The 15,389-nt window shown below is 44.5% G+C and overlaps 1 protein-coding gene across 1 annotated transcript in view; it reads right to left on the bottom strand.

Moving 5' to 3' along the window:
* Positions 1 to 10,427, bottom strand: part of LOC129710371 (BMP and activin membrane-bound inhibitor homolog) — a 52,321-nt gene extending 41,894 nt beyond the window's left edge. The window contains exon 1 of the mRNA XM_055657328.1: positions 9,975 to 10,427. Within this exon, the coding sequence (XP_055513303.1) occupies positions 9,975 to 10,050 (76 nt within the window). The 5' untranslated portion in view covers positions 10,051 to 10,427. The remainder of the gene's footprint in view (positions 1 to 9,974) is intronic.
* Positions 10,428 to 15,389: the final 4,962 nt, after the last annotated feature.

Below are 15,389 nucleotides of genomic sequence, written 5' to 3'. Positions count from 1 at the left end.
ATCTGCAGTTCCTTTGTACACAAGCCTTTGGCAAATACCATGCCAAGACTCACTCATATCTGCCTGTACATAATCCATATCCCTCCATTCCTTGCGTGTCGATGTGCCTATCAAAAAGTCTCTTACATGCCACTACCATCTCACAACGTTTCATCTCACAACAATTATCATTTCAAAAATAGAATTTTGAATCCTGTACCCCACATATTCCATCATCTAAATTGTAGTACAGAGGTCTTGAGGCTGAGAACTGAACATTCCTGCGTTATTCGGTAAAGTCTTTTGAAAGATGTTTTCCATTCCAAGTGGGTTTTTAAAGGGGAGATGGGTGGGGCCATGTAATAAGATCACCTTCTTGCCGACAGCTACAAGCATTACGAGTGAGTAGGAAGGAACAGTGGATGCTGGACACAATCCGCAGATGGACACAAAATGCTGGAGTAAAGGGCCTGTCCCACTGTACGAGGTAAATCAAGAGTTTTCCCAAGTTTTCCCCTGATTCGAACTCGGAGAATGCCCGTAGCGGGTTTGTGAATGTCCCGTAGCGGCTCATATGAGTAATGGTAGGTACTCGGGAAATCCGTTAACTTGTGATGTTTTTTTAACACTGTGAATAATGTCCACGAGTATAAAAATACTCGTGATGAAAAAAATTGTTACGTATTACTCGTGCGAGCCACTACGAGACATTCATGAATGCCTACAGACCCGCTACGGACATTCTCCGAATCAGGGGAAAACTCAGAAGAACTCTTGAATTACCTCGTACAGTGGGACAGGCCCTTTACTCAGCGGGCAGACAGCATCTCTGGAGAGAAGGACTGGGTGACGTTTCAGGTTGAAACCCTTCCCTCTCCAGAGGTGCTGCCTGTCCCATTGAGTTACTCCAGCATTTTGTGTCCAGCAGTGTGAGTGAAGAGTGTTTGGGTAAGCTCACGCCAGATCCTAATAGGGGTCTGGGTTAGATATCTTAACAGATTCTCCTGGCTTCCAAAGAATGAAGCTTTCCAAACTTCCTGCTTAATCTCGTAACTTGGCAATAAAGTAGAGGAAGTGTTGCCAGGAGAAAACCAAATGGACTCCAGATATTCCTGAGTCAATCTCCTATGCAGCAGAGATCCCAGTGCAGTTACATGAATGTTCCCACATCACCAATCTGATTTGGGTTAGGATCAAACATTGGGATCAAAATACTGCTTGGGGGGAGGGGGGGACTCCAGCAAGCACGAGAGCTACAGTTTAGTTTAGTGATACAGCATGGCAACGGGCCCTTTGGCCCACCGACTCCACAGCGACCATCGATCACCCGTCTACATTAAATCTACCGTCTGAAGAAGGATCTCGGCCCAAAACGTCACCTGTTCCTTTTCTCCAGTAATTGCTGCTTGACCCGCTGAGTTACTCCAGCATTTTGTGTCAACAGTATTCTCGGTGTAAACCAGCATCTGCAGTTCCTTCCTACACTAATTCTACGTTGTCCCACTTTCTCATGCACACCAGGGGCAATTTACAGAGGTCAATTAACCCTCAAACCTGCGTGTCTTTGAGATGCGAGTCAGGATCGAACTCTGTAAGGCAATGGCTTGAACAACTGCGCCATCGTGCCGCCTTCTAGAACCGTGTAATTGATACACAGATGTAAATTGTAGTACAGAGGTCTTGAGGCTGTCAAGTGTTGCTTCTTCTGGGATCTTGCTATGTACATCTCCCCTTTAAAAACCCACTTGGAATGGAAAACATCTTTCAAAAGACTTTACCAAATAACGCAGGAATGTTCAGTTCTCAGCCTCAAGACCTCTGTACTACAATTTAGATGATGGAATATGTAGGGTACAGGATTCAAAATTCTATTTGCCAAGTGTTGCCCTGTACATTGCACAGAGAAAGTGTGTGGATTCTGCTCCGACTGAAGAGACACAAGTGCAAAGGCCTGGCTCCAGAGCCCAACACAGAAGGCAGCGAGTGCAGCTCTCTTTGAGAGTCTGTCCTCTCCTGGGTCAAAGCTTCTTCTGGGATCTTGCTATGTACACAGCGGTTGGCATGTTTCTCATGCTCCACTTAACACAGGACCAGGAAACTCAGGCCAAGGACAAAATAGGGGAGGTGGCGAAGGCAGACATGACGGTGGCATTGAAGAGGCATTTAGATGGGCACATGGATGAGCGGGATATAGTTTGAGTGCAGGCAATGAAGATTAGTTTAACTTGGCAACTTGTTCGGCATGGACATTGTGAGCCGAAGGACCTGTTCCTGTACTTATGTTCACACGGTATCTCCAAACTAAACTAAAGAGGGCGGCACACTGGCGCAATGGTAGAGCATAGAGTTGCTGCCTTACTGTGCTTGCAGCAGGTTCAATCCCGACTACGGCCGCTGTCTGTACGGATTATGTACGTTCTCCCCATGACCACATGGTTTTTCTCCGAGATCTTCACTACCTCCCACACTCCAAAGACGTACAGGTTTGTGGGTTAATTGGCTTGGTATAAATGCAATTGTCCCTAGTGTGTGTAGGGTAGCGTTAATGTGCGGGGATAGGTGGTCGGTGTGGGCCAAAGGGCATGTTTCCGCGCTGTATCTCTAAACTAAACTAAATTCTGCTCCTGAGCATTTTAAAAGCTGGCATGAATTTCCTTTTGAGACTGACCACACATCGATGTCTCAGCTTCAATTGTGTTGTGGCATGGAAGGAATTTGGGGGTGGTGGAGTGGGGTACTATGTACCTAATGCTATGTACTATGGTACATCAGTACATGGCATCAGTATATAGAACACGTTGTCTAAAGAAGGGTCTCGGCCCTAAACGTCACCCATTCCTTCCCTCCAGAGATGCTGCCTGCCCCGCTGAGTTACTCCAGTTTTTTGTGTCTCTCTTCAGTTTAAACCAGCATCTGCAGTTCCTTCCTACACATTGCTCTGTTCTATGTTCAATGGTGTAAAATCGAGCAGTTTGTCCGCTACCTGACAGCCTTTACACTGGCAGTGCATATTTTTGTAACTTTGCAGAACATGTCGACGCACATTTCAACACAGTGGCTGAGAGAATCCTCACTGGCGTTGGCACTGTCCCTGGCCTGAACATAGTCAGATCCACAACAGCACGCAGAGAATACTTGATCGATGTCTTTATTGTCCTAGAACTTGTGGCTCGCCAGTCAAACCACTTTCTCACAAATCATCAGTCCATCCAAAAGCATACCCGGCCGCAAGATGATAAGTGGCTTAATAATAATAATAATAATAATGAATAAAAACATCCTCCTGTTTACTAAAAGGGAAATTCCACCTCGGGTGTACAAACTTGACATATTTTTCCATCAGCAAGTTAATAAGATGAGGGCAAATTATAGTTCTTTTCCACTGAACTCCCCCACATAAGCTTTAAACATGGAAATATTTTAATCCCAAGATTTCCTTGTTAATTGCACTTTCTGGCATACTGCTCGTGTACATCTGTTTTATATTTTATTCTAATGTTGTCCTTTGGGTTATGTGCACAGTGCCAGCTAAACTATTACCATCCCTCACTGCTACCCATTCACATTGATGTACCGCGACATAATAGTCTGGTCCTGCATTGGTTCCTGCACCGAAGGTAGACACAAACTGCTGGAGCAACTCAGCGGGTCAGGCAACATCTCCGGAGACAAAGTTTGGGTGACGTTTGAAATCAGGAGCCTTCAAAGCAGAGGGGAGGGGACTGGAGGTAAGAAAAGGCCAGAACAAAGCAGGGCTGTCAACAGGTGACCAAGGAAGGGTGGAGTCCCTAATGGCCCATGAGTTCCGAGACCATGTGTAAGAAGGAACTGCAGATGCTGGAAAATCGAAGGTAGACAAAAATGCTGGAGAAACTCAGCGGGTGCAGCAGCATCTATGGAGCGAAGGAAATAGGCAACGTGATAGGCTTCGCTCCATAGATGCTGCTGCACACACTGACTTTCTCCAGCATTTTTGTCTACCTACTTCCTAGACCATTATGTGCCAGGCAACATCTAATGCATTGTAGAAACAAGGAACTGCAGACGCTGGTTTTACAAAAAAGAACACAAAGTGCTGGAGTAACGCAGTGGGCCAGGCAGCATCTCTGGAGGACATGGTTAGACATAGAAGATCTAGTGTACAATAACCTTCCTACACTCTATTCCTCAAATGGATAAGTATACGACCCTTACATTGGTTTGTGTGATGGGACTCTGTGATCTTCCTCTCTACCTACAGAATGTGGACACAATATCCTCACCTCGCTCCTCACCTCACTCCACCCACCAAATTCCTTCCAGGACTCAACACAGTTGAAGCTGAGACCTCAGTCTCAAAAGGAAATACATGCCAGCTTTTAAAATGCTCATGAGCAGATTTATTTAATTTAGTTTAGAGATACAGGGTGGAAACAGGCCCTTCGATGCACTGAGTCCACACCAATCAGCGATCACCCCATTCACTACCTCAATCCAACACACTAGGGACATTTTACAGAAGTCACTCAACCTACCAACCCGCACATCTCCCGGAGAAAACACCCGCGGTCAAAGGCAGAACGTACAAACTTGTACAGACAGCACCCGTGCCCAGGATCGAACCCGGGTCTCTGGCGCTGTTAGGCAGCAACTCTACCACTGCACCACAGTGCCATCCTGGGTAGTGGGGCTCCACCACAGCACGACTGTGCGACTCATTATCCCAGAAGTAGCGACTGAACTCCAAGGCAGGAGAACAATATTAATCAGCCTTAAGACCAGTGAGATTCCAGTGGCAAATATTGCTTCGACTCCTTTGAAAAACTGATTAAAAGCTGCGATTTGGAACAAGTATAAGACGTATATCCTTCTATGCCTTGCTTGTCCAAATGCCTCATAAACATAGTAATTGTATCTAATTCCACCACATCCTCTTGCAGTACATTCCAGATATCAACCACTCTGCGTAAAAATTTTACCCCTAAGATCCCGTTTACAATTCCTTCCTCTCTCCTCAAACTTTAGACTTTTAGGCTTTAGACTTCAAAGATACAGTGTGGAAACAGGCCCTTTGGCCAACCGAGTCTGCGCCGACCAACAATCACACATTAGGGACAATTTGCAATCTTCACCTAAACCAATTAACATACAAACCTGTACGTCTTTGGAGTGTGGGAGGAAACCAGAGCACCCAGAGGAAATGCACCGGGTCACAGGGAGAACGTAGAAACTCCGTGCAGACAGCACCCGTAGTCAGGATCGAACCTGGGTCTCTGGCGCTGAAAGGCAGCAACTCTACCGCTGCGCCATTGAGTCACCACTACCCGTTCTTATATCTGCTACTTCTACCATGATAGGTAGATTTTTAGAATAGTTTCTTTATTGTCATTGTAACATGAACCATGTACAACGAAATTTAAAAATGTCAGCCAGTCAGTGCACCATTCAAACATTTCTAAAAGCTAACGATACATACATACAAGATAAAATATTAAAATAAATATCATGAAAATAGCACGCATAAAACACCCAACCCTCCATCCTTCTGTCGATTTCACAGTGTACCACAGTCCCTTAGTCTGTATCGCCCCTGCGTTCCTTGGTTCCTTTTACTCTCTATCCTATCCATGCCTCTTATAATTTTACCATAATATAATAATATAATTATCTACCAGTGTCAGAGTTAATAATAAAGAGGTCCCATGTGTGGAATATTATAGCCAGTGAATTAAAGTCATTGAGTCCTGCTGTTACTAGGTTGAGACTCTTCGGCCCACTGAATCCACAATAACCATAAAACGCAAACATTTACACAAAACCTGGACTAATACCAATTTCATTCCCCACCAACTCTCCAGATTCTACCCCTCAAGGAGTGATTGTCCCACCAACGCACACATCTCTGAGAATGTGGAGAAGAGAACGGAATACCCCGAGGAAACCCATAGTCACGGGGAGAAAGTGTAGATACTAAACACCAAGGGTGGTGGGTGTATGGAACAAGCTGCCAGAGGAGTTGGTTGACGCAGGGACTATCCCAACGTTTAAGAATTAACAGTTAGACAGGTACATGGATAGGACAGGTTTAAAAGGATTTGGGCCATACGCGGGCAGGTGAGACTGGTGTAGCTGGGACGTTGGCCGGTGTGAGCAAGTTGGGCCGAAGCGCCAGTTTCCACATTCTATGACTCTTTGACTACACAGGCAACATCATCAGAGATCAGGATCAAAACCAGGCCACTGGAAATGTGAGGCAGCATCTCTACTAGCTGTGCCTCTGTGCCATCATTTGGGTAAACGTTTTGGGGAACAGGAAGAGAGCTGATGATGGAAGGCAGAGGAATATTGTACAGTAATAAATGGGTGGAGAAAAAAATCTGTTAAGATAAGTGGTTGCTGATGAGAATCCAATGTGCTGGCTAGGTACTGATTCTTGTTGGGTAATCCCCACCCTGGTCCCACCATCCTGCTGCACTGAATGTTGCAACAGTTAAATGAGCCGCAGGTTAGCATTCATGCCCACGTCGCTCGCTGCATACTACGAGAGCCGTTCTCACTGCTACGATACCACGAGGATTACTTTAAAACGTTGCCATTCCCGATGCAGCCACAGACTGCGAGTGTGCTGCAAGAACTAGACAATGCAGGCCATTGTGCAACAAGACTATTATTTTCACAGTTGCCAGACCACACAAGTGTAGAGAAATCCCAACAGTTCTGGGAGTCAGGATCAGCAACTCTCTGGTTGGGAGTCGAGGGCTTAACACGAGGTATCCAGCTACCTCTTGGAAATGACCAATTGTCACTCAATTAGTTTAGTTTAGTTTAGTTTAGAAATAAGGCATGGAAACGAGCCCTTCAGCCCACTATCCATCACCTGTCACACTAGTTCTATGTTATCCCACTTTCCCATCCATTCTCCACACATTAGGGGGAATTTACAGAGGCCAATTAATCTACAAACCTGCGTGTCTTTGGAACTTGGAAGGAAACCAGAGCACCCGGAGGAAACCCAGACAGTCACAGGGAGATCGTGCAAACTCCACACAGACAGCATCCAAGGTCAGGATCGCACCCAGGTCTCTGGTGCCGTGAGGTAGCAGTTCTACCAGCCGTGCCAGCTACAGTGATTGTGGGAGCCAGACAGTGAGCTTGAAAATTGGCTTTTTATTTTCCTGGATATCCATGTTTTTTTTAAATCAAAAATTTAAAACAATTTTCACCAATATTGAACATTTTAGGGGGACAACATTTCTGGTCAATAACCTACTGCATGTGTGCTGAAATGAAGCATACCTTTTTAAATATTGTTGCTATGAATTAAACGGAAAGCATACTGACAGGTTGCATCACAACTTGGTTTAGCAAAAGCTCTGCTCAAGACCGCAAACAATTGCAGACAGTTGTAGATGTAGCCCGGTCCATTACAAGACTAGACTCCCCACCAATGATGCCATCTCCATTTCACGTTGTCTTGGAAAAGCAGCCCACATAATCAAAGACTTGTCCCACCTTGGTCACTTCTCGATCTGCCCTTGAAACCTCGCACTGCCAGACTCAGGAACTGCTTCTTCCCCTCTGTTATCAGGCTTCCGAGCAGTCCTTCCATAAGCCAGGGTACTGTCCAATTCACCTCTACCTCATTGTGGACATCGGACTTTGTCTCCAGAACTGAAGCGCTGCAATGTGTCGGAAGGAACTGCAGATGCTAGTTTAACCCAAAGATAGGCACAAAATCCTGGAGTAACTCAGCAGGTCAGGCAGCAACTGTGGAGATGTGTCATTATCCAGAAATGCTGCCTGACCCGCAAGGTTACTCCAGCATAATGTGTTGTGCTACATTGCTGAGAACTATATTCTGCACTCTGGATCTTGCCTTTTGCACTATGCATTGTACTTGAGTCGGACGTCACGGCATTTACCTATGATATATCTGATCTGTTTGAATAACATGCAAAACAAAGCTTTTCACTGTACCTCAGTACTCGTGACAATAAATAAACCTCAAACTAGACACCCCTATTTAAAGATAGGTGGGAGGCATGGAGATGCTTCAGACATCTGCAGCAAGATGGAGTAAGTGTGCACAATAACATAGTTAGTTTACTTAATGGACATCTAGAAGCTTAGACAGTTGATTCAAAGATGTGAGCAAGAATCCTATCTTGGCAGCTGAGCAATTGAAATGAAAATGATTAAAAATCTTGTTATCAGGAGACAAAATTGTGCAGCAAACGTTTCTCTGCTTTCCACATGCCCTTGTGGAAAGAGAACCTGGTATCCTTATGGGTTCCTCTGAACTTCAACTAGTGGATGTGCCTCTAATACATTCTCAACCAGATTATTCCATGTAGGTTGCAAATGCTTTCAGAAAATGATGCTGAAACTACTGCCCGAATTGACACAGGGAAATCATCCTTGGTCTGAAGAAGGGTCTCGATCCGAAACGTCACCCATTATTTCTCTCCAGAGATGCTGACTGTCCTGTTGAGTTACTCCAGCATTTTGCTTCTGTTTTGGGTGTAAACCAGCATCTGCATTTCCTCCCTACACAGCTTGTCACCCCACAGGTGTGTGTTCAAATGCCAAGACAAAGGGAGAAAGGGTGATCAAATGCTGGGTATAAAATGCAAGCTTTGACACGTTGTGGGGCTGGTGACATGGGTGGAAAACATGGAAGGCATAACGTTAGCAGGAATAGCCAACATTTCTTTCATCTGGTTGAGGGCCTGATCATAATTCAAAGAAGGGAATTTTGGAAGAATGGGTCTGAACATTTAAGCTGTAGGGCAGGAAGGCGCTTACAAAGATAAGAAGGAACTTGCCAGAAGCACAGGGCTTTACAGAGAATAATGACTTGCTGTTTAGTCAGTAACATTATGGTTGCATTATGTGTTATTAGATCTCAAAGGCTGGGTAAGTTCCTCTGAAGTTATTTTGCTATTTTAACAGGGCTATTTAAAAATAAACATGCCCTTATTCCCGTTAATATGGAGAAAATAATTTTATATAAATGTGTTAAGCATTAGTGCAGGAATATCGCAGCATGTAATTGCTGGGTTGTTACTGACGTTTATGAGGAGGACTCGGAGTAGAAGTTGCCGAAATAGGAAATGTTAACGTTTAATGTCTTTCGACCCAATTTTGTCCACGCAATTTGTAAACTTGAAATAATGTTATAACAATGAGTGACCCCTAAACAACCCCTTTCATCAGATCATTGTCAGCCTGCCTGGCTTGACTGGGTCATTGGAAGGAGGCTAAATTACAGACACTTTCATCTGTAACAAATTAGGACTTTTCAAATTTCCTTTAGAATCGGTGGAACTTAATAAACTGAATTATAAAATCTGCAAGGGGAGGATTGCAGTTTTCATCTTTGATGGGGAAAAAATGCCCATCAAAAAGGCAAAAGTTGGAACGTTATTTTTAGTGTAAAAAAGGATAAAATATATCACCGTGATTTTGAAAAGCACCTTTTGTTCCAATTTGGCCCAAGAACCTTTTGACAAATATTCTCATGCAATTAGTGTCAGCCTAGACTCCTCTTGGTCAATAATCTAATCGCCTGTCTTTGGCTGCACACTCCAGGAAACTCACTCAACATTCATTAGCGAGTTTCCGCTGTGAAGCGCTGTCAGCGCTCATACCGTGCTCGGTTCCCACTGTAGCCCGAGCTCCACGCAGTTGCAGGCTCTGGAAAGCGCAGCTCAGAAGCTTCACGCACAGCGAGACTGTGTTTTACAAAAGGGAAATGAGCATTTACTCAAATAATCTTGCCACGGCCACGGTGCGATTAAAAAGGCAAATAACAATGAGAATAAACAACAACAAAAAAATACATAATTCAAAATTAGGAGACAAAACTTGCGAGAACTATTCGGAAACTAAATAAACTTTTTTTTTTAACTTTGAAAAGTTTACATGATCAGCAAGTCATTATTTGTCTCCAAGTTTGTTCTGTGCAAAGCCACCCCGTTTTATGCTGGGAGTTGTTTGACAGAAGTGCTACTTGCCTTTGGTAAACAGGATGGTGAAGACACACAACTCTAACTGCAGCCACACAGCCATCGGCGTTGGATGTCGATCCATTGGCAAAGTTTGGCACTGTCCTCCCAGCTCACCGCACTTGTGTCCTGCCGGAGCGACGCCGCCGTCCCCAGCAAGAAACCCATGTAAACACTGGCTCCACTTTTATCTTCAACTCCCCCCACCTACTCCCCCCCTCCTCCAAAGCACTCGACACACACACACACGCTCTCTCGCTCTCCTCCTCTCTATTATCTCTTTGTTCCACCCGACCCAAGTCTGGCTAATTGCCGCGACAGAGCAGTCACAGGCAAATTGCGACGGACGTAGATCCACGGGGTGATGACAATGATGATGCGAGGAGAGGTTCACCTACAAATAGCCCATCTTCCCGGTCCTTGTGACTGACTGTGCACCATCAGCGAGTGCACTGGCCCACAAACTTCCTGCTCCTGCACTGAATGAGGCTCGCTGCCGCCCTCTGCCGCCACAGCTCAACGCGGCCGATGGACTTCAACCTAGAGTCAAGACTGTCATATGTGTCCCCGAACACAACTATGAAATGCTTACTTACAGCAGCACAACAGATATGCCCACACGGTACTCTGTGAGCACCACAATAAACAACAGAAAGTTCACTATATATGTATATAGAAATTTATTTAGTCAACAAAATAGAGAGAGCACAGAGGAGATTTACTAGAATGTTGCCTGGGTTTCAACAACTAAGTTACAGAGATAGGTTGAATAAGTTAGGTCTTTATTCTCTGGAGCGCAGAAGGTTAAGGGGGGACCTGATAGAGGTCTTTAAAATGATGAGAGGGATAGACAGAGTTGATGTGGACAAGCTTTTCCCTTTGAGAATAGGGAAGATTCAAACAAGAGGACATGACTTCAGAATTAAGGGACAGAAGTTTAGGGGTAATATGAGGGGGAACTTCTTTACGCAGAGAGTGGTGGCGGTGTGGAATGAGCTCCCAGTGGAAGTGGTGGAGGCAGGTTCATTGGTATCATTTAAAAATAAATTGGATAGGCATATGGATGAGAAGGGAATGGAGGGTTATGGTATGAGTGCAGGCAGGTGGGACTAAGGGGAAAAAAAATTGTTCGGCATGGACTTGTAGGGCCGAGATGGCCTGTTTCCGTGCTGTAATTGTTATATGTTATATGGTTATATGGTTATATGGTTAAAGACACAATATGCTGGAGTAACCCAGCGGGACAGGCAGCATCTCTGGAGAGAAGGAATGGGCGATGTTTCGGGTCGAGACCCTCCTTCCGACAGTTAGGGATAAGGGAAACGATGATGTTAAGAGATATTGAACAAGAATGAAATATATGCCAAAAAGTAAGGATGATAAAGGAAACAGGCCTTTAGTAAGCTGTTTGTAGGGTGAAAATGAGAAGCTAGTGCGACTTGGGTGGGGGAGGGGTGGAGAAAGAGGGAATGCAGGGGTTCCTTGAAGTTAGAGAAATACATATATATAGATTATTGTTATATTATATATGTATATAAATATATACAAAATGCTGGAGTAACTCAGCAAGACAGGAAGTATCTCTGGAGAGAAGAAATAGGTGACGTTTCTGGTCCAGACCCTTCTTCAGACTGAGGGTTAGGGGGAGGGAGACACAGAGATATGGAAGGCTAAGGTGTGAAAACACAGATCAAAGGGGATGATGTTCAAGGAAATGTAGAATGGGACATTGTTAGCTGGGGGGAAGGTGACAATGAGGCAACGAAGAATGGCTGACTGCAGGAGTGGGGCGCCGTTGTGTAAGCCTGCTCTGCCTGCAGTCCGCCCTTTCACCCTTTTTTAGTTTTATTTTTAGTCCTGTTAAAAAAACAAAACAAATGTTAGTTGGAGGTTTTTTATGTGGTGGGGGGGGGTGGGGGAGGGGAAGGGGAAACGTTATTTCCCAGTCCCTACCTGGTCGGAGAGGCGGCTTGCCTCCAAGCTGCTTCTTCGCCCCTTCCTCGCGGCCTACCATTGGACTGGAGCGGCGTATCCTGTCGGGACTGGCCAGGGCTACAGCTTCAGTGGTGGCACAGCGCCGGGACACCATCACGGAGCGGGCGATGCCTTACTGGGTCGCCGTGCGGTAAGCTCCGGAGGGCTGTGACCGCCGACTACAACATCCGAGGAGCTGTGGCTGCGGGCGTCCAGCCGCGGGCGGTGCTGGATTTAAGACACCGCGGAGCCTGGGATCGAGATGCGCGGCCTGAGGATTTCAGGAGCCGCGGTCTCCAGGGAGAAAGTGGCCGCTCCAGACATTCCAAACTGCTGAGGAGTGTTTCACCTAACGCCAGAGTTTCAGCTTTCTGGCAAGAGGTCCTGAAAACATCGGACTGGCTCCGGAGGCCACAAATAGGCCCCGACCTCGGGTGATTCACAGAGGAAGAGGACTTAACTTTCTGATGCCTTTCCCCACAGTGGAACATTTTGATTCTGTTGTGGGGGGACGTTCATATTGAATTCTATGGTGTGTTTAGTCATTCTCCTTTCTTTTAATTTTTCTATGGATGTACGGAAACTTAATTATTTATTTCATGTAAAGCACTTTGGTTTCAACGCGAGTTGATTTAAACGTGCTATATAAATAAAATTTACTTACTTACTTACATACAATCTGTAATATTTAATTAGGACAAGGAAACTAATCAGAGAAGATGACGAAGATGCCTGTGCGAGTGTTTGTTTAACGTGTACATGGTGTTGCACCCCAAGAAGCACACGGTCCTTCACAAATCAATCAACGAATTCCAATGGCAAGGGAACCAAGACGATTGGAGCTGATAGATCTCTTGCAGCCTTCATCCTCCTTCACAGCCGTTGAGTTCAGTATAACTTCGGCTGCCTGGTCTGCCGTTGAGGTCTTGTCGGTTGGATCGTTCTTAGTCTGGACCCTCATCCTCGACCTTACCACCTTGGGAGGCCCTACCAGAAAGTGGTGCTTCCGACAAATCGCTCTCGGAATCACTGGGGCACGCAAGCCTCATCACCACAACAAGGTAAACAATCCGAAGAGGTAATCAGAGAACTAGGATGGGGAAGGACAGAGAGAGAAGGAAAGCAAGATTTACTTCAAGTTAGAGAAATCCAAACTCATACCGCTGCGGCGTAAGCTGCCCAAGCAAAATATGAGGTGCTGTTCCTCCAATTCAGTGGGTCAGGCATATCAGTGGAAAGAAGAAAGGTTAACATGGTGTCAGAGTGCTTCCAGCATTTCCCAATGTATCCCTGCTATTATGTGAACCAAGTATTTGGTTTGCGATCAATCAAAATTAATATTTCATGTAAATATGTAAGCGTATTCATAGAATAGTCATTCAGTGCAAAACTCAGGAGATTCAAAAACAAAGTCCTGTGAAGTCAGCCCTTATGGACAATAAATCCCAACAATAACATGGATATCAAGTTGAAAACAGGATTCCCACTCAAATGTAAAGGTGCTTATGATTAAATAAATGAACAACAAATGGAAATTGGAATTAGCCTGATGCCAGTGAAATTGGCTTGATAGGTCTCATCAAGCTCAAGAAAACTGAACAAGGAACACCATTGGTTCTAATCTGTTTCTGCAACAATATTTCTTAAAAGAGAAACACAGAGTGCTGGAGTAACTCAGCATAGCAACAAGTAGCATCTCTGGATGACATGGATAGGTGACATTTGGGTCAGGACTTGACCCAAAACATAATCTATCCATGTTCTCCAGAGATGCTGCCTGACCTGTTGAGCTACTCCAGCACTTTGTGTATTGTTTTTGTAAGCCAGCATCTGCAGTTCCTTCCGTCAGCTTTAAAATTCTGTAATGGGGCACTCCAGTACCTCCAGCATAAGGACTGGACTATGAACTTCTTCGTTGGCAGAATATGGCGACTGTGCATTTGTGGGTTGTGCAAAAGGAAATGTCACTGGGCTGTGCATACGTGACAATGAAGAACCATTGAACCATTGGGTCATGAATGCAATCACTTCAGTACACCGACTTTGCAACTACTGGGTGGAAATTATTATATCGTGGGTCAACAAGATGTTCAATTTGACGAGTCTGCCCCATGCACTGTGGAGATGAGATAGAGGCTGTTTTGTCAACAATGCCCAGATCTTAAAATATGAATAGATTTAAAAAAGGACTGTTTACCCCCATTTACCCCCTATATGTGATAGATATTTGTTGCAATTTTAAATTACTCTCGTTTCAGTTCAGGAACAAAACTCCTTTTCATGTACGTCTGCAAATCTATCTTGGAATGATTTTTAATATTATTATGTTGAAACACTCGACCATCGATTATTAAAGAAATGGTTTTAATTTGGCTGAATTATTACATAATTCCTTGTGAAGTCGAATTATATACAGTCAATGCGTTTGCACTCAATACATAGATATTAAATTCGCTTTGGCAGCAGAAACTTTCCTGTTGTCCTCACCCTTGTCCATCTTATGGTCATTGAGTCATGCAGCACAAAATAGGCCCATTGGTCCAACTTACCCATGCCAACCAAGATGCCCTATCTTCTCTGGTTCCAATTGTCCATGTTTGGTCTATTCCTCTCTAAACCTTTCCTGTCCATAACTGTTTGTTCCCATTTTCTCATCAATAGAAAATAGGTTATTTTTGTTCCAGAGAATATCCAGAACCTCATGTACTTTTGCCCCTCATTTATAGGATCAGATACCATTTCTTACATTTGAGAATTAGACTTCAAGCCACTAGAGACAATGGCACAACTTTACAAAGCCCTGGTTAGCCCACACCTGGATGTTATAAGCAGGAAGAGAAGATGTGTCAATGATATTTATCCTGCCTCAGGTAAATTGTGGATAGAGATTACAGAAATGATGTTGTACTCGCGGTACTTAAAAGATTACTCAGGTAACCTTGATTTAAAATGGCAAAATATGAAGGGAAACAGATGGGATTGATAGAATGAATAGTTTCCATTCATTGGTATTTCCAGGACCACAGGGTGTTGACCAAAAACACACTTAGGCTTCGCAGGAGTGAATCTCGAAGAGTTTTCACATTCCGAGAATAGGGACCCACACAACGAAAGTGAAAGAGGTATCCACACAACTAAAGTGTGGACTCTGGATGATCAGCCATGATCGTATTGAATGGTGGTGCTGGCTCAAAGGGCCGAATGCCTGCTCCTGCACCTATTTACTATGTTTCTATGTTTACTTTCACATCTGAAAGTCGTACGAGTTTGTAGGTCAATGGCCTATGTAAAATTGCCCTTAATGTATGGGGAGTGGGTGGCATGAAGGTTGCATAACATAGAACTAGTGTGAAATAGGTTGATCGATGCTTGGCGTGGACATGGCAATTTTTCATGCTGTATCCCAAAACTAAACTAGACTAAACTGTACCTTGTAGACATTGCATTGAG

Source organism: Leucoraja erinacea, chromosome 27 (genome assembly GCF_028641065.1).
Source record: "Leucoraja erinacea ecotype New England chromosome 27, Leri_hhj_1, whole genome shotgun sequence".
Taxonomy (NCBI): Eukaryota; Metazoa; Chordata; class Chondrichthyes; order Rajiformes; family Rajidae; genus Leucoraja; species Leucoraja erinaceus.
Note: the sequence above shows the minus strand (reverse complement) of the source record. Positions and strands in the feature narration are given on the sequence as shown.